Raw genomic sequence first — 19,325 nt, 5'->3', positions numbered from 1 at the left:
TGTTTTCGACAATGCTCTGGCAGGTGGATTGGCAGAGAAAGAGACGGACTAGCAGGCTGGGGGACATTGCAATGGATCAGGAGAGCAGCGAGGGGGAATGCTGGTGGGCGGCTCTAAGTCCACTCTGACCCCTTTCTCCTCCCTGCCCAAAGCATTCTTTATCCTGCCTTGATTGGGCACTGCCAGAGTCACATGCACGTCTCCCCAAACAAGATGTACATGCTGTTTGAGGGCAGGGGTGAGGTTTCCTCTCCTTTCATACCCCTCAACCCTGGCGCAGGGCTGGGCACCCAGCAAATATGGGCTAAACTGGATGGAACGAGAGTGCTAGTCATGGAGGACATGCCCATACCTGGCAGTGGACGAGGCGCCTCCACAGTCTTGAGAACTCCTCTTCGTCAAGCCGCCCGTCCACTTTCAGCTGAGTGGGGAGTTAAGAGTCAAACAGTCCAGTGTGCAGCAAGCAGAGGGGAGCAGCTCCACCTACCAACTAGTAACCCCATCAGTTCAGTGTCACTTAGACATGACCCCCTGCCAACTGGCTCCTGCTGCATCTGAAGGGGACCTGGCTTAGATTTGTTTTACAAAGAAAAATGGGCAATTGGAAGGAAAAGGAAGCCCTGAGAAGGGAGGCCAAGATCACCTGCATCTGGGGGAAGAGAGCCCTCAGCAGTTGGAGTGGGTCCCCTGCAGGGGGTGGGGGGAGGACCTGGAGGGGGACTTGCAGCTCCTGGAGCAGCAGCGAAGATGGTGCACATGTGAGCCCTCAGTGCACCTGTGTGGACGAATGCTTTCCATGTAGTAAAGCCAGCCTAGGCCACTCCACATGGTGGGACCAATGATGACTAGTGAAGGGGAAAGAATCGACTTCTGAGAACTGGAAGGGCAGCCAGGGGTGAGCAGAAGCAAGGATAGGAAAGACCTGCCTGCTTTGCAGGGTTCCAGCCAACATGACCTTCCCCACGGTTACCTGCCCCTGGCCCTGGGGCTGCCTGGACCATTTGGATCCCCCTGTGGGGGATGGGCGGTGTCTCGGAGTCCACTCCAATCCACAGCCGGCAGAGACAGGGCCTGATTTATGATTTCATCAAGAAGCCCTCTTGTTCTACAATGGCCGGCTTCTCATTCCCAATCGAGCCTCATTAACAGTGTGAGAGCTGGGCGATCTGTCTCTCTCTGGAGACAGCACGGCCTGGCGAGGAGCTGCCAGGCAGCCACTGCCAGATGTGCACTCCTGGAGGAAGCCCTCCTGCCTGCTGGGGGCAGGGGGCACGGGGAGAAGCGGTCACTGGAGAGTGGGTTTGAGTCTTGGTCCTGCCCCTGTAGCCATGAAACTGGGGTCACCAGAAGACCTCAACCCAGTCTCCTCATCTGCAGATGCAGCTTAATGGCAATAATGGGGCAATTGCTGTGTAGACCAAGGAGTTTTCTACGTTTTGGTGGTTGTTGTCTTTATTGAACTGAGAGCTTTTTAAGTAAGAAACTTAAATAGTGGAGACTCCTCCAGGGGTAAGGGGAGGGGGAGAAGGGAAACAGTTTCTTTTGGTGCCACATGGAGATGGTGTAGGATGAGGTTAGAACACAGACTTTGGAGACTGAAAACTCCAACTTTGAATCTGGGCACAAGTCCTAACTAGCTGTGTGGTGTGGGCCAATTACCTAACCTCTCTGAGCCCCCGCTTCTTTCATTGTATAATGGGATAAAACTTCTTATATCACAGGGGTTGTTGCAAGAATTAAAAGGGAAATATATATATACACATATATGTACAATTCTTGGCATACAGTAGATGCTTAATACCTGATAATTATTGTCATTGTTGCTGTGGTTGTTCTGGAGAGTTTGTGAGTTAGTAGAGAATCTACGCAAGCCCAGGCTCCCTGGTGAGCCCTTAGAACCAAGGAGGAAGAGAAAATACTGAGAGTCAGAAACGGGCCCCTAACGCCTAACGTCCTTATTAGACCTCTGGGGCAGTCCACAGAGAAGATGGGCTCTTAGAGAAGGCAGAAGGATGCCTGCAAAGGATACATCCATCAGGGCCACAATGCCGCGGCACTCATCCAAGGAGCCCACAGAGCAGATGGGCTCTTAGAGAAGGGGGAAGGATGCCTGCAAAGGATACATCCATCAGGGCCACAATGCCGCGGCACTCATCCAAGGAGAACATGTCCCCTGGAGGTCCTGAGGAGGGAGAACAGGAAGGGCTTAAGTGGGGGTGGTGATGGGTGATGGTGGGGATGAGGCTGGGGCCAGCAGACCCTAGGGATGACCATACCTGTCAGGAACTCCTGGTTGAGAAGGCTCTGAAGCTGGGTGGCATCAATGTCCAGCCCCTGATCCAAACAAAGGAGGCATGCAGGAATCATGTCAGTGCCCGGGACCTGAGAGGCACACCTGCCTGACTCTGCAAAAGCACTTGGACTTCTGAGCACTTAGTCCCCACAAAACACCCCTCCCGCCTTTGTCAGGAAGACTTACCTGGCCACTCCCAACGACGGCAATAACCCTCTCCTGTGCACATCTGCAGTGCTGGTCACTCCTGACATCTGGCACCTGGTGTGGGCTGCCTTGCATTTCCTTCTCTGTTCATTTTGGACTAAAAGCAGTGTTTGCTTCCTCGCCACTGCACCTGGCACTTGGGAGCCCCTCAGGATAAGTATTGTTGAATGAATCAATGCAGCCCTTTGGGGGTGTTCCGCATCTGCTTCCAGAGACTAAGAAACTGTGACTAGTCTGTGTGTGCATGTGCGCATGTACACGTGTGTAACAATAGGAGTTAAAAATACCAGAAATCTAGGCTAAAAGAAGCTGTTATAATTGAGCACATTACTTAGCATTAGTCCTCCCAGCCATAGAAGCAAAAAGGGAGATGTCATGGTTTCCCTTGGATTAAAAGCAGGAAGCAATTGAGGTTGAGGGGAGAGAGAAACTTTCGGGCCTGAACCCTCCGCAGTTAGCTGCATTAGATTTTGTATTGGGGGCACTGAACAGCTTGATGGGCAGTGTCTCCAGTGATGATTTTACAGAGAAGCAGAGCTGTTCTGCATGCAAATATTTCTTACATCCAGCCTGGAAAGAGCTGAGGGGAGGATGTGACACCTTGGGAAAGCTGCTACACAGGGAGCTGGTGCTGGAGTGAGCTTTTCCGCAAGTGGCTTTGTAGCATGGCATTGGGTCAGGTGGGAGAAGGCTCCTCCTGAGGTTCTTCTGAGAACCAGCACCTCATAAACAAAAGACACACTGCCCCTTCCATCTCACAAGGTTGGCCTCACCACCCAGAACTGGAAGCAAAAGCAGCCCCCAGCCTGTCCTTAGGGGTCTTCAGCTAGAAGGATGACACCTCAGGATGCCCCCTGAGAAAAACGTCCTGCCAGTATCTGAAATCGGTCCTCAGGTCATCCTTCCAGCTCTCACTGTTTGGTTATGTCAGGTGCTGTGTGCCCAAGGTCAAACGAGTTTGTCTTCAAAAAAATCATGACACCTCCCTTTGAACAGAAGCTGACATGTAAATGAAGATCTCCAATGTACGCAGGATCACCCATGAAATTATAAGCAGCTTCATGGCATGGACCATGTCTTCCTTCTTGTCCATATCCCCCACCTATGACATACCCTGACATGGACCCTGCACTCAGCCACCATCCGAAAGTGCTCGAGGAGATGAGGGCAGGAAAGGGGATGAGGGTTGCCTAAACACATTCCCAAAGAATTGCATGTCTGCCTCCACCACCACGATGCAAGATAGCCAAGGGCTGATGCTGTGGTGTTCCCAAAGCTTAGCGTGGTGCTTGGGATGTCCTGGGTGCTTGATAAATGTTTGTCAGCTGAATAAATGATAAAGAGAATTGCATGTCTGCCTCCACCACCACGATGCAAGATAGCCAAGGGCTGATGCTGTGGTGTTCCCAAAGCTGAGCGTGGTGCTTGGGATGTCCTGGGTGCTTGATAAATGTTTGTCAGCTGAATAAATGATAAACGGGTAGATGGACTTGGCCTGTCCCAGAGACAGACCCTAGTTATAGTGCTATCACCACTACTATGGCTAAGGAAGGTAACTAGTGGTAGTGGTGGTAGCAAGTCATGGTATCAGTTTAAAGCCAGTTAAATCACTATAAGAGACCAGGTGAGAAGACAAGGTGAGTGTGTGGATAAATATTTTGCCTTAAACTTTCTCTGGAAGACACAGCCTCTGAAGATAACTTGTAGGTTGTTCAGAAAGATGATGCCAGGTGGACCTGCTCTGGGGTGCCCAGCGGAGAGGTGACAAGGGTCTAGAATCCAGTTTCTGTTCCACTTCCCAGCATGCACCTTGGCACAATGATGCACCTGTGTCTTATCGATTCCCATAAAGGCCCCCTATGGGCCACCAGTCACCCTCTGTGAGGAGGCATTTGGCTGTTGTTTGGAAAAGTCCTGATTAGGGAATCTGTATCCTCTTATCATATAACAAATTATATTTTTATTGTAGAGTTGTAGGCACATGGACCATGTGTGAGAATCTGCCACCTGCTGCTGAAGGAAGCTTGGGCTCAGGCGTCCTAATTAGATTCTGCTAACCACCTCAGGGCAGCTAAACGTAGCGTGGGCATCTGCTCTGGGGGAGCTAATCTGTCTTAATTCAATTCAGGAGAAATGATTGAACATCTCCTCTGCGCATAGGACAGTGATCGGTGTTGGGGACAAGAAATGCATATGATGTCATCCCTGTCTTTAGGAGCCCACAGACTGGGGACAATCATCTTGGCCTGCCTTGTCATGCATCAGGTGAAGTGTCTTGTGAATCTGCCCAGATGGTGGGCTAGCACCCTGGCTCAATAATGATTTCATGGAGGTCTATACTCAGCTGCTCTTTGCACGATGTACCCCTCCTTCCACACACATTCTTCATTTCTCCTTTTATTTTCTCCTGGGCCCAGGCTACCTCCAGGTTGCCACCACCCATTAGCCCTCTAAATGCAGAGGCAGGGCCTGGCATCCTTCCTGTCCTTGGCCTCTGCCTGGCCCAGGCCAGCGCGGTTCGCATGATCGTCTGTATCACTTTTTGCTTCCCACACCAACATGATTATTAAGGTAAAAGTCCCATCATGCGGAGCGCTTCACAGCTGTTTTCATCCTGACAAGTCAAGGAGTTCTTTATAACAGTTTATTAAGCCATTAAGAAAATCCTGTGTGCGTGTAGTGCACATAGAACGCTGTTGGTGCTTTCTGAAGCCACCCGGCTCCCGGGAGAATGATGCCAGGTTAATGGGAAGGTGGCCGAGCAGGAGAAGGAAGGATTTCAAGAGGTACTGCCCATTGCTTGTTTAGGATTTAAAAGGTGGTGCACCCCATACGCACGCCCCATAATTATCCCTCCCCTTTCTAAGCTCTACATTCCATCCAATGTCACCCAGATGGTGGGAGCGGCGGGGGGCACTTCTCTTCAGAGCCTGGCAGTCAGAGCAGTTCTAGGGATGATCCAAGGAGAGAGGCTGACAAAATGGCCCTTCAAGTTACTTTTCCTCTCTGCATCCTGGGAAGGGCCTGGGAGAGGTGTCCCTCCCTCTGGTCCTTCCATCACCTGTCCTACGTAAGGCCACTGGATGCTAGGTACCTTACCTGCTGAGCATATCTGTAGAAAATGCTTTGCTGGGAGTCATTTTCTGAAAGACTTCTCTAGATCAAAGAGAAAATAACCCACATTAAACTTCTGGGGAAGGAGGCCACCTGTCTGTACAGCAAAGGCACAAGAACCCCTCCCTAGATCTGAGATAAAGGCTTCATCTGACAGCTGGAAAGACCTTTAGGGGAATGAGAAAGCTGAAGTTTGCGAAAGGAAGATGGTTAGCAGCCTGGCCTTGGAGGCCTGGTCTTCTCCCCCGACCCTTTTGAGCCATCATCAGTCCATTATGGTGTCTCCGTTTCCATGGGTCAGTCGTGAGGCAAGGAGGAGACAAAAGCTCTTGGGAATGGGATGTGGCCAGCAGCCTGGCCTTGGAGGCCTGGTCTTCTCCCCCGACCCTTTTGAGCCATCATCAGTCCATTATGGTGTCTCTGTTTCCATGGGTCAGTCGTGAGGCAAGGAGGAGACAAAAGCTCTTGGGAATGGGATGTGGCCAATGAAACTCACCAACCAAACTGCACTGCTCACCTACCTTTGGTGTTCTGAGGCTGAAACTGCTGCCCAGTTTCCTAGAAAATCAGGGGGACAGAGTGACAAGGGTGACCAGCTCACTATCCAAAGGAGGGCACCCATATGGCATTGGGCATTTATGCCAAGGACCTGCATGGACCGTCCTCAGCACTGCAGGATGTGAAGTGGGCAGCCGTGGCAGTCAGCAGACAGATGAGCACCCTGGCCACATGTCCAGCCTTTTGGGTGGACATGGTCTGTCTTACCATTTAGTAAATGGTTCCTTTCACAACCAGATACACATGTAATGTGACCACCATTGCCAGGATGGCAGGTAAGCTCTGTCTTACATTCCATCTCCAATTGGTGGCAGGGTAGCTGCCTGGCATGCTGGACTGAGATGACCTCACCCACTCTTGACTGTAAAGGCTGCCATGGTTATAGTGATGTCTATCTCGGGTCCAAGAGGGGATAAGGGACTCAGAGGCAAGTACTTGTTGACCCCAGTCTTGGCCTATTGACTCAGCATCGGAGACCCTTCATGACTGGGCCACATCTTTCAGGCCCATCTTTCACTGTCTCCCTGATATACCCTCATTCTGGCTACAGTCCAAACAATTTGACACACATGCCACATACCACCTTCCTGGGCATATGCCAACGTCACTCACTCTTCCACAAACCCTGTGTTCTCCCTCTTCCACTCGTGCTTTTTCCTTCCACTTGCATGGCCTTCCCCTGTAAACCATTCAATTATATTTTCCTTCAAGGACCAGCTCAAGTGCCATTTCCTCCAAGGAGCCTTTCTCAGTCCCCCTTGGCAGAAATGGGTCCCTCCACTCTGTTCTCCCATGCGACTTTGCATTTCCATCTAGCAGTGGCCCATCCTGTCTATGGTCTAGGTATCGGTTCATAGACCTTCTCATCCCCCTTCACAGTGGCCTTTTCAAGAGCAGGGCCCATATTGTGTCCCCCACTGACAGAGTACGTGCTGCATCTAATGTGCAGAGCATGACACCTAAGGACACAGTGAATTTTTATAAAATTATGTGGAATAAAATCCCAGAATAGAATCTCAGAGACTCTGTACCTGTCACTGTCTGGCATTTTCAGGAAGATTCGGAGCAAGAACTCAGCTTTCTCTCCGTGTGCCGAGGGGACCACGACATAGGTCCCAGGGCTCAGATGGAGGAACCTTGTGAAGTTGCACTTGGTTTCGTAATCTACACCCTGAGCAGCACTTCTGAATGGGGAAAAAAACGTGGGCGGCAATCTCTCCTGAAACTGCTGGAACTAGAAGAAACAGGATTACTGTAAGAAAGCCCCCTCCAGCACAGGTCTCAGCCACCAGGAGAGACCCACCACCTAGACCCCTCTCTGGTCACCAAAACAGCACTCCAGGCCCTGAAAAGAGAGACAAGGCTCACTTGAACTCTCAAAAAAAGATAGAGATTAGATTGTTATTTTGTCTAGACCCTAGACCCTAGACACTACAATGGATGCAAAGAAATATGACACACAAGTTTTATCTCATTAAGTCTAACAGCATCCTGGGTGTCTGGGATTTATCTCTCTGTTTATATCTAGAGAAGACTTCCATGGAAACTAGTGACACTGTTTCACCACCAAATTTCTTTTGGGGCCCCTAAAGCTCCTTCTCTCCTGACCCTTTAGCAAATACCCTGGGCTGCTGCGGCACCGCACAATCGAATCGTTTTCCCTTCCTCTGTTTGTGCTCTCCAGCAGAGCCCTGAGATTCCTTCTCCTTGGACAATAATAGGCCCTGATCATTTTCATTTTATTTTAATATTTTCTTAGCGACACAACAATAAATATAATGCAGTCCCTATTACCAGATGTCACACACATATTACATAATAAAAACCCCTTACTAAACACATTTTCCCCACTACAGTCGAGTGTGTGGATTCCATTTAGAAAGGTTACACAGCATGAAATGATTACTTATGAGCTCTGCCTCAGGCAAAAAACATGGGAAAGGGAAGAGTTTCTTTTTAAGGGGCAGGGACAGGGCAGGGCTCCAAGGTGAGATAGGAGATAGGCCACTGCCCCAGGTGCACAGCAGGGGGCTCGGTGGAACCCCCAAAGCTATTCTGCTGACATTCATAGCAGCCCCAGTGGGTTCAGGAACTTGCTTGGCAAAAGCAATGATGGGATCATTTCTTCTCCAGAGGGTCAGCAATGTCCTGTGGCTCTGGGTACGCGCGTACGTGCGTGTGGGCAGAGGTGTGTGAGCAGCGCGCCTCCTACAATCTAGAAGGCAAGGGTCTCCCTGCTTGCCCGCTCTCCTGCCCTCCTCCCTTCATTGGACCCTCACAGCCCTGTCCAGGCTCCTGATCCTTCAGAACAGACTTGCTCGGTGGCAGCGAGAAGTGTGAGTGTGGGGGAGTGAGGGAGGTCTTGGTGCAGCACTCGGAGGACCAGCACCACATTAATGCAGGGCTAGCCATGCACGGAGCTGACTCCGTAGTTCTATGGATAGCGCTGGTGCTTTTCCTGCATCAAGGTTTCCAAGTTTCCCTGTTCTCCAGCTCTGGGGATTGGAACGCTGTCCTTGCACCTGAGTGCTTCCCTTGAAGCCCTTCCAAACGTTCCACTTTCGTGGCTGGTGCTGGTGCTTTTCCTGCATCAAGGTTTCCAAGTTTCCCTGTTCTCCAGCTCTGGGGATTGGAATGCTGTCCTTGCACCTGAGTGCTTCCCTTGAAGCCCTTCCAAACGTTCCACTTTCGTGGCTGGGGGGCTGGGGACCTAGCTCTGTGGCCAGGCTGCCACTGTCACAGACAGGCCTCGTTGCTGTCAGCTTTCTGCCTGGACTTCTGAGTATCCCTGCTCTGAGACTCCCTGCCCTGGCCTCTGTCTGTCTGTTGGGCTCCCCTGAAAGGCCTGGAGGTGCTACAGACACCATCTGTTGGCTGTGGCCACATCCTGCTCCCCCTTCTGGCTGTGGTCCCCAGGCAGTTGTGCCTTCCTCTTGGCAGCACCGGCACCACAGAGCTCACATCCATGGGAGGGGTCTGAGTGCCTGCAGGGGTGGGTTTTCCAAGCTCTCTCAGTCCTTCTCCGTCCTTCCTCACAGTGTCAAGCCTTCTTTCACTGGACTGTTTGGGAGGGACAGCAGCTGCTGGTAAGAGGAGCTAGAAGATGTGCCTTGGAGCTGCACTGGAAGAGCACACACCCTGCTTGTGGTGGGCTTGGGGTGACTCATTCAGGAGGCTAAAGACCTCCCCAAGGTATCCCCCAGTGCTGCTCTCACCTTAAATGAAAAGGACCCAGCTGCATCAACATCAATCTTATCTCTTGGGGTGACTCATTCAGGAGGCTAAAGACCTCCCCAAGGTACCCCCCAGTGCTGCTCTCACCTTAAATGAAAAGGACCCAGCTGCATCAACATCAATCTTATCTCTGCAACGGTACTTCCAAAAGTGCGTGGAAAGATTTGTATTTTTCAATTCTACTTTTCCATGAGTTTTTGGAAGTACCTTGTGTATCAGGGGCCATATTCTGGAGGATGGTTTTACAGCTGCAGCCCCTCTCGAGTGTTCAACAAGAAAAAGCTTGAAAGATCCAACCTTTTAGACCAGCCTCCTTTCCTGCTTTGTTGACCTGTTTGGAGGTTCTAAGCTGGTGCCGGGCATAAGACACAGCAAAGCTGAGTGTGCAGCTGCTGACCCTACGGAGGCCCCGCATGTGGGAAGAGGGCGACACTTTACCAATGGACAGCAGCCAAGGCATGAGAGCCTGGAAGGGCCAACGGAGTCATACCTGGGAGTTGACCTGTGGGAGAAGGAAGAAAAGCAGGTTCAGGAGACTGGCCCAGGGCCCCCCATTCCTTCTTGTGGGTTGTCCTGTTCCCAGCACACCCGGGGTGAGCCTGGATGATTGTTCTTTCCCTGTGTGGGGTTGCTGAAGAAGAAACCTACTCAGTGTAGACAGCAGCAGGAGGAAGGAAATTGAGGAGGAAAGCAGGTGTCTGAGAGAAGCAGGCGTTCCCTGTGTCAGCTCAGCAAGGTGTGGCTACTATTCATGGCAACAATGTTAACACTGGAAGGAAAAGGGAGCTATTTACAGGGCCTGGAGATCAGACAGAACCCGGATCAAGTGTAAAGTCCCCAACATCGGGAGCTCCAATGAGAAGGCAACTCCTTTTATCCCATCAGATCATTGCAAATATGATGGGAATTTGTTCTAGGACCAATAATGCTTGCCGAAATGTATGTGTGTGTATGAATGGGGAAATACCCATGTTCCAGTCTTTCCATGTAGTAGAAAAATGCCTGAGGATGCAGTTCCACTTTTAAGCAACTCTACAGTTTGCAGTGAATGCACTTCCAGGTAACGTGCTGAATATTCATATTAATCCTGCAAGCAGACACTAGTCTCCCACTTAGATGGACGTGGACACTGAGGCTCAGCAGGGTAAGTGGCAAAGTTGGCACTGGAGCAAGCTTTGCTGCACCTTCATCATTAAGCCCTGCCACCACCAGTCACTATCTGCCCCAGTTGGCATGGGTTTGGGTTCTTTTCTACTGTTGATCCTGGGCCCCACCCATGTGGCCACCACTTGATTTCCCCAGGCAGGCTTCTCTGGAGGCCAGAGGTGAGCTGGGAGGGAGGTGGAAAGTTCCAGGCTGAGGAGGAGCCTTGGGGGTGAGAATGAAATGGCTTGTCCACCTTGTCCTTTTCCACTGTCCTGCCTCATCATAACCACTGTTGTTTGGTCCTTTGTAGGCACAGCAGTGCTCCCACAGCAATTGGGGAGTCACAGCCCATGCCAGGGCTGCAGCACTCTACCAGCCAGGTCAGCACTATAGCCATAACACCGTCAGAGCCCTGGAGACTTCCAGGAGCCTGGCTGCTACCACGTACATAGCCTGTTTCTTGGCTGAACTGTGAAAGGAGCCCAAGGGTCTTTTGAGTTGTCAAGGTCTGGACCATTCCTTGGATCAGAGCCCTGGAGACTTCCAGGAGCCTGGCTGCTACCACGTACATAGCCTGTTTCTCGGCTGAACTGTGAAAGGAGCCCAAGGGTCTTTTGAGTTGTCAAGGTCTGGACCATTCCTTGGTGTTTAACTCAATCAGGATTTTGCAAGATCTGCTGGGATCTCCAAGGAGACCAAGGAGATCTTGGGTCCGATCACTCCTTTAGCAAAGCAGGAAACTGAGAAATAATGCCTCTCTGGCTGAAAAGTAGAGAAGTGGGCTTGATTGCATTTAAAAAATTAGTATGATTACAACCTTGCTAGGGTTCCTGAACTATAAAGACTTTGGGCAAATCAATTTATACAAGGTGGCTGTATTGCATGGCTATGGGATGCCAGGCTCACAGACTACAATGTGACAGCAGCTGCAGGTGCTGTGCAGTGGGGCAGTCCTGAGACCCTCTCTGGGCTTCTGTCTCACATCAGGAAAAGGAAGAGTTGGCTGAGGTATTTGTAGTAGGCCTGCCTGGTGCTTGACCTGTCCAATCCTGGCAGGGGAGACCAGGCACCTCAATTCCTTCTCAGGCTTTCCCAAATCCTTCCCTCTGGCTCCAGCCTTTTTTTTCTCAGAGGTGAGAGGCGGGGGAATCTGAGGATGAGGATCCCTTTAGAAGACACCCAAATTAGCAGGGAGTCTTGGCTGAAAACAATGGAAACTAACCCAGGCTGGGTAGGCTGAAAGGCATTTTATTGGGATGATAGCTCACAGAGTCCATGGAGTGTCTGGAAAATGCATCTTGATGGGCAGGAGCCAGACAAGACAGTGACACAACCAGACACCACCATAGGAACCTCCCAGCACTGCTACTGCTGGGCTCAAAGATTTGCTGCAAATAATCCTGTAAATAATTCTATCTCTTAGTTACTTCCTCAGGAGTCAAAGCTCCAAGTGACTGAGAGTGTGTGCATGTGTGTGCGTGTGCATGTGCGTGTGCTGGTGGTGACGGTGCTGCAGAGATGAGAGGAGTGTCTAACAGGACACACCTCTTTTGCATCCAAGGGCTGCTGAGAGGGAATATTTGGCTTCTTCAGCTGCTGCAGTGGGAGCTGGGCCCTGCCTCCCATCACAATTCCCCCGAAGTGGAGAGGGTGTTCCAGTGCTAACTGGTAATGAAAATGACAAATGTCCACTACAGCATCCTTAGGAGATGTTCTCGGGTAGCCTTGGTGGGTTTGAGGCACCTCAAATGTGTTGTGCTAAACCCAACAATTTCTTTTCCATTGAATTCATGCAGTTGGGAAGTGGAAATGTGCTCAGAGAAAGTAGAACCCAAAGGGCTCCCCTGCTTCTAGAGCCAGAAGCTTTGTTTTTTCTAGGAGCCATGAAAATCACAGAAAAACACTCTCTCCCTGCTGAGAGCCCTGGACCCGGGGCCACAGTCCTGGGATCAAACACTCCCCCTCACTTCCTAGCTGTACCTTGGGAAGGTCATTCACTCTCTAGCTTTGGCTTTCACATCTATAAAAAGGGGGATCGATTGGGTTTTTGAGACAGTGAATGTGCACACACTTGTAACTCTAAACTGCGATAGCATGTGAGGCCTCTTACTAGCATGACCCAGACAGTGCACAGGAGTGTTCAGCCATGAGCAGAGTTCCCAGGAGCCTGCCCATCTATAAATGGGCTAAGACCTGAAGCTGAGAATGAGCAGAAACTGAAATCATTCCCAGAGATGCTGTAATCAAAGCTCCAGCCTAGTGCCCACAAAGGTGGCCAGTGTGTTTGACTGAAGGCTTAGTGGACATCTGGTGCCCAGTCCCAGCTTTGCCATTAACTCTGACCATGTCACTTCACCTCCCTGAGCCTTAGTTTCTCATCTCCAATATGAGGAGAAAGGATACCAGCATTTGATGGGTACATGACTTTGATCATCTGCAGCAGAGAAGCTGTGGGGTGAACTATGTGAGAATCAGCCACTTTCTCTTTGAGATGCATTGAAATGTTTAGGGGAGAAGGAGGGAGTAGAGGTATCAGTTTTTCTTTTGTGAAAAGAAATGGTATTTCAGAAAACGAATTCCTTGATTACCTGCTCATAGCTGTGTTTGATGGCATGGAGGGGGGTCGGGGAGAAGAGGAGGCTTGGCCCTTCAGAGCTGAGAAGCTGGCTGGGAATGCCATGAAGGGAGAAGGGAGCCTTGGTTGAGGGGAAAATCCAGCCCTGGATGAGTAGCCAAGCAGATGCTTCCATGACAAACACCAAGCTATGACTGGGCTTTGGCCTGAACATAAGAGAAAAACACATCTCCTGGACTTATACCCAGGGTTGTTTTGTTTTGTTTTTATTTAAACTCCTCTCAAAATTTAGCCGATGATTCTCAAACTTTAATGTGCATAAGAAGCCTCTGCGGAGCCTGTTAAAATGCAGGCTCAGTCCTTAGAGATTCTGATTAAGAAGGTCTGGGGTGGGCCCAGGAATCTTCATGGTAACTACAGCTGGTCTTGGACCAAACCACTTGTTGAGTAACAAGCATTAGATTCCACAGCATACCAGGAAATGCTGGCAAGTGACACAGCAGGAGGTGTGTCCTGTTGTAAACGTGGACAAGTCTAATCTGTCCAGTCTCAGGTTTTCTTGCAAATTTAGAGTTGGACCAGATAAACACTATAGCCCCTTTGGGCTTGGTCTCCAAGGCAATCATGCAGTCAGATCTTCCAGGCTGGTTGGCTGCTCTCCGTAGCCCAAGGTATGCAAATGTCCCAAAACAGCAAGCCCTGATGTAGGCTGCCTTACCTTGAACACCTGGAAGTTTAGTGGAAATTTCTCATCTTCTGCCCTCAAACTTTGTGGCATGATGGTGAAGGACACAACAACGTTGTTGCCTTCCATGTGCTCTTGCACAGAGAAGCGGTACTGAGTGTCCCTCCGAGGTCCACCTGCATGAGAAAGAGCTGTTACTGGAGCTCAGCTCCACTCCTGGGACTCCCAGTTGGCCACATCCAGTTTGGAGAACCCTGCGGATTGTGCTTTAAACTCTGGATTTGGAGATCTAAGGCCTGGGTCCCAACCCCCAGAGTTACTAATTGTGATGCAAGTTTCTTCATTTTCGAAGCCTTAGTCTCCTCCTCTTAAAAACAGGGAGGGGGAGTATAGTTTCCCACTTGGTGACAATATTTTTTAAACTGTAGAGTCAATGGCTGTTTTCAGAATAAGTGAAATTCCAGAGTCTCTAGATGTGTGTGAGCTTATGCATTGGTGTTAACCATCAGAGCCTTGCAATGGCATCAGTTGCCCAAGCACCAGTGGAGATGGAGGAAAGTAGGTAGACAGATGGCAACTCAGGTTCTCTTCTACCCAAGCTTGTGCACCGAAGCCAGAGCAAGAGAGAGAGAATTAATGTGGAAACTATCAGATTCAAATGCATGTATGAATGAAGATAAGTCAAGACAGAGATGAATGAATACACACCAGAAAGTCTGGGTCACAACGCGGGAGCTCTGCAAAGGGACTGGGGAGACTCAGGACCACCACAGTCACAGGCTTTCCATGAGGACTGAATATAACAATGCATTAAAGCACTCCATCGTGGGCTCCCCTCCCTCCCTCCCTTGTGAGGCATTACTAAAAATGGCCCCAGTGAACAATTATAGTGTGTTCATTGGCATGCGTTATATCCAGGAGAGAGGACTTTGGCCCTAGAGTCAGACAGGTGCAGCTCAGGTAAGTGAATGAGCAAGTTTGCTGCTTAAGAATGACTCAGCCTTTCCTGAGTCTGCCCTTGGCCTCCTGGTGAGGAGGTTCTCTGAGCAGCAGAGTAAACAGCCTGGAGGCTGACAGGAAGGACACCGGGGGTATGGAGCCCTTCAAACAAACCATTTCCAACAGGCAGGTGCCCAGGAGAGGGAATGCACACATTTGGGTGCAAACACATACACATAACACTCTCACACACACACACCCACAAATACGTTGTTTATAGCCTCTTTAATCAAGGATGTATAAGCACACTTAGATTAGATTCCACAGGGAGCTGTTTCACTCACCAATGTCACAGACGGGGGCCAGGAGGTACATTGAGGGAATATGACTCTCCCAAGGTCAGAATCAACAAGATTCATCTCAGGGGAGACCCAATACAGACTCAGACACACCCACGTCTGGGATCTCAGCATGCCGCTGCAGGATACACCAACCAGTACAGGGCAGGAGCTCCCTTGTGTCTGGCTAGTGCTTTGTGGGTTCGAGGAGCAGGTGGAATTACTAATTCCATGTTTACAGTTGGGGAGGCTGAGGACAGAGAGACTAGCTATATTCCCAGCATCACAAAGCTAGTATGTGGCAAAGACAGTGGTTTCACCTAGGCCCTGACTCTTGTCCCGTGTCCTTTCCACAGCCCTCCACCGTCCCACATATTTACTGAAGAGCAGTGAGCCCGCTCTACTCCAGCAGGGGTGGAGGTGAGAAGGACAGTGCTAGACCAGAAAGGACCTGCCTGCCCCCCACCAGCAGTCATTTTCCTTGCAGAAGTAGTAGCTGTCCCTTTAGGGGACAAATTCCTGTCCTTTCAGCTTCAGGCCAGAGACAGCTGAAGCCAGCACAGGGCTAGGGCTGACAGCTTCGAGAATGAGTATCAATGCCATGACTACCTGCAGCGGTTCCTAGGACCACTTGGTTCTTAAACACCATTTGGGACCATCTTTCATGGGGCCTGTTCCCACGATCCAGCGTGATTGGAGTTTGGTTACATATAAACAGGCAGGAGAAGTTCTCTTCGAAGTCTTGACATGACATCCTATAAAAAACAGATACACATCACTAAATGACCAAAGGTTTTGTCCCTGGGGTGGGGGTGCCCTTCACTCCAGTGTGCCTTTTCAGTGTCAGCTAAAGTCTCATCGACTCAGCACCGTCCTGCCCAAAGGCTGATTCTGGCTCATTCACTGTCTGTCAAGCACCCTTCTGCTTTTTCAGTCCCTCTCCCTCCAGTGGTGGCGGTCAAGGACACAGCCAAATTCTGGGTTTGCTTGTCACCTGGCAGGAGCTTTACCATTAACCACCACCTCCTCTACACATCGACCCACTTGTGAACCCTCTCCTGGCCAGCGGGACGTTTACCCATCTCTTCCCGCTACGGGTCCTCCTCGGGGCTGGGAAAATCACCTTTCCTGAAGGCTCTTGCCAAACTCGTAGTTGAGGTCTTTATCAGAATGAAATGATTCCACACCTACAGTCCCACCTCGTCCTATGATTAAAGTGAAGATACTGGGAGTACGTTTCCTTCTGATTTACATTTGTCTCTCTGATTCTTAATTACTTAGACCCAGGCTCCCTTTCACGCATGCTAAATTTCATTTAAATATGTCACTACATAAACCAGACAACTCCTCTGAGAAATGTCTATCTCATCCTCTAAATTTCCTTCTGATTTCCATTTGTCCCTCTGATTCTTAATTACTTAGACCCAGGCTCCCTTTCATGCATGCTAAATTTCGTTTAAATATGTCACTACATAAACCAGACAACTCCTCTGAGAAATGTCTATCTCATCCTCTAAGACGTGAGCCTATGGCTGATTACGTGTTTTTAAACGTCAAGTCCGCATGACTTCTGGGTGATGAACCCGAAGTCTCACCCGAGTCCAGAGCCAGGGCTGGGGATGAGTGTCCTGCTGCTCTAATGGAGGTCACGCCAGGGGACACTGTGCAGCTCCGGGTCCCAACGAGATGGCACAGAAGACACAGGCCTGACAGCCATGCATCTTAGTTTCCAGGAAATTCTTGATTTCAAACCTTTTGCCATTAAAATGTCCTGGGAAGGCCAATATTTCATAGCTGCAATAAGTTTCACACAGAGGCAGCACACAATAATTTCCCATCCAAAGTTTTTTTGTGTCTTGGTAGAGAAAATAGGCTCGCTCTAAACAGGTCTATGCAAGGCTAATTTCCATCATCACAAAAGTTTAGGGGAAAAGGTAGGGATTGAGGGGTTGGGCAATAGTTAAAACATCATTTTTAAAGAAGAGTAAATACCAAAACTCGCCGTTGTCTTTGTTCTCATACAGGAGGCTTTTCCACTGGTCACCAGCTTCCTGCCACTCCTGAGACCTGAGCATGGAGACACAGACCACAGGGTGAAATTTCCCAGAACGTTTCACCTCAATCACATGTGGCCCAACAGGGGCCCTCTGCACAGCCCACTGTTAGTTCATGAGGAGCAGGTGATGAGTGTCATTCTACCTAGGGACAGTTTCCAGTCATTCTCCATGTGCTGATGGCTTCCGAACACCTGTCCCCAGCCTGATCTTCCTTCTGAGCCCTAGATGGATCTATGCTATAGTCTGTTCCATATGTCCACGTAGTCCCATAGTGGCCCCCAATCAACCTGTCCCAAACTATGCCCATCCTCTGCCTCTTCCTGTTGCCCAAGTGAGGACATGAGACATTGCTCTCTCTCACAGCCCCCACGTCCAAACGATTGCCAAATATTACTCATTTATTGATTTCATCTCCTAAACCCCTCCCAAAGCTGTCCACTTGTTCCCACTCCTGCCGCTGCTATCCTAGATCAGACACCCTCACCTCCCTCTGGGACATCCAACTGGTCTCCCTGAACTCAGTCCTGCCCACTCTCCTATCATTCTCCAACCACACTGCCACCAGAATGATCTTGCTAAACATAAACCTGATGATGTCATTTTCCTGGTTAAAACATATCAATGGCTCTCTAACACTCTTGGGGGTGAAGTTTATAGCCCTTAAAGAGGACCTTGGCCTCTATCTACCTCCATAGCTTTACCGGTTTCTGACTTCCCCACCCACAGCCACCTTTGAATTCTATACTCCAGCAATAACGAATATCTTCATTACCTTAAAATTACCTGCAACCCCCCCCCCCATACATACCTCTTGGCTTTCACCATGCTCACTCCACCTGGAACACTCCCCCTCTCAGTTCTGTAACCTGCTCTCTCTTACCCACCTTTCCTGCTAAAGGGCACCCGCTCCGGGAGCCTTGCTGGCCCTCTCCTTTGAGTCCCCAGAGTGTCTACACCACTCACACCCCATGGGGCTGTGGCTCATTTACTGGTTGCTATTCCTCACTCGACTCCAAGTGCCTTGAGACCAGTGAGCCTCGCTCCACCCGATGTCATCTCAGGTGTTTAACATGTGCCTTAGTACATAGTCTGCACACAATGATTTTTTGCTCGCTTTTTAAAGTAATTAATGCTGTCCACTTCATTGGGGTGATGTGTTCCAGAAGCTAGTCCTAGGGTCTGCGGTGGGGAGGAGACCCTCACAGGCAGAAGGGAGCAGCTGCCCCTCCTCAGCCCACTCTTCAAAGTGGAGACCTGCTTGTAGCAATGGCCCCAGAGGCACAAACGTTTAATGAGATCTTTCTCTTGGAGGGGCTTGCTTCGGGAGCCCGGGTCATCTCTGTGCCTGGACAAGGCAGGACCACCACCCAGGCTTCCTGCTTCAGGCTGAGGCAGTCAGTTGTGTGATTGTAAAATGGCAATTTTATAATTAAGCGATAATTACATTTTCTGCAGTGTGTAAGGGAAAATAAATGTAGTGTAAATCAATATGCTATCGATTCATGCAAGTTTGCTTTTAAGTGTGTGCAACTGAAATTTCAATTATGGCTGAGATTAGACCATCCAGCGCTCTCCATCCATCTCCATTCCTAAAAAGTAGGGAAGAAATCGACCACCTGCATGGAGACAATGATAATGCGGTCCCCGTCACTTCCTTCCATCCTGCTTTCTGGTGGGAAGTGGGTGACCCCTAGTGCTCAGTCAAGGCACATGGCCCTACAGAGCAGGTGCTGCTGGACCCATCTCCCTAGACCTGCTCTGCACACACCACCCCCCCTGTGCAAAAGCCTTCATTCATGCCCAAGCCTGTGAGTGATAAATCCACACTTCTAAGCAGGCACTGGGCTCTCCAGCCCCGTCTCCTAACACTGTCTCTCCTATCTTCCTCTGCCTCTGGCCAGCTCATTGGCCCTGAACAGACTATTACATGTCCCTGGCTCAGCACTGTGGCCTACGTGTCCCCTTCTACCTAGTGGTCTCTTCCAAAATGAGTCATGCTCCTGCCTTCAAGAGGCCAACTCAAGTTCAACCCCCTCCCCGAAGCTGTCCCTGGCATTCCAGCCCATGGGAAACTTCTCTTCCCTGATCTCTGATGTCCCCTGTTGACTTCACTGACCATCTGATACTTAGCCAGGGGGACATGGGCAGAGTACCCACTCATGTGAGTTCATTGCCTGTC

At 50.1% G+C, this 19,325-nt stretch overlaps 1 protein-coding gene across 1 annotated transcript in view; it reads right to left on the bottom strand.

Annotated features, from left to right (window-relative positions):
• Nucleotides 1-352: 352 nt before the first annotated feature.
• The window catches only part of CAPN13 (calpain 13), a gene marked incomplete at its 3' end in the record, with an annotated part of 54,228 nt that continues 35,255 nt past the window's right edge, over nucleotides 353-19,325 (bottom strand). Inside the window, exons 8-17 of the mRNA XM_008591905.1 lie at nucleotides 17,082-17,156; nucleotides 15,699-15,844; nucleotides 13,846-13,988; nucleotides 9,897-9,908; nucleotides 7,204-7,406; nucleotides 6,136-6,172; nucleotides 5,600-5,656; nucleotides 2,277-2,334; nucleotides 2,124-2,182; nucleotides 353-421 (exon numbers count right to left, since the gene is read on the bottom strand). Of these exons, the coding sequence (XP_008590127.1) occupies nucleotides 353-421; nucleotides 2,124-2,182; nucleotides 2,277-2,334; nucleotides 5,600-5,656; nucleotides 6,136-6,172; nucleotides 7,204-7,406; nucleotides 9,897-9,908; nucleotides 13,846-13,988; nucleotides 15,699-15,844; nucleotides 17,082-17,156 (859 nt within the window). The remainder of the gene's footprint in view (nucleotides 422-2,123; nucleotides 2,183-2,276; nucleotides 2,335-5,599; nucleotides 5,657-6,135; nucleotides 6,173-7,203; nucleotides 7,407-9,896; nucleotides 9,909-13,845; nucleotides 13,989-15,698; nucleotides 15,845-17,081; nucleotides 17,157-19,325) is intronic.

The sequence above is a fragment of the Galeopterus variegatus genome, unplaced genomic scaffold (assembly GCF_000696425.1).
Source record: "Galeopterus variegatus unplaced genomic scaffold, G_variegatus-3.0.2 Scaffold7384, whole genome shotgun sequence".
In the NCBI taxonomy this organism is placed as follows: Eukaryota; Metazoa; Chordata; class Mammalia; order Dermoptera; family Cynocephalidae; genus Galeopterus; species Galeopterus variegatus.
This window is presented reverse-complemented; position numbering and strand designations above follow the sequence as displayed.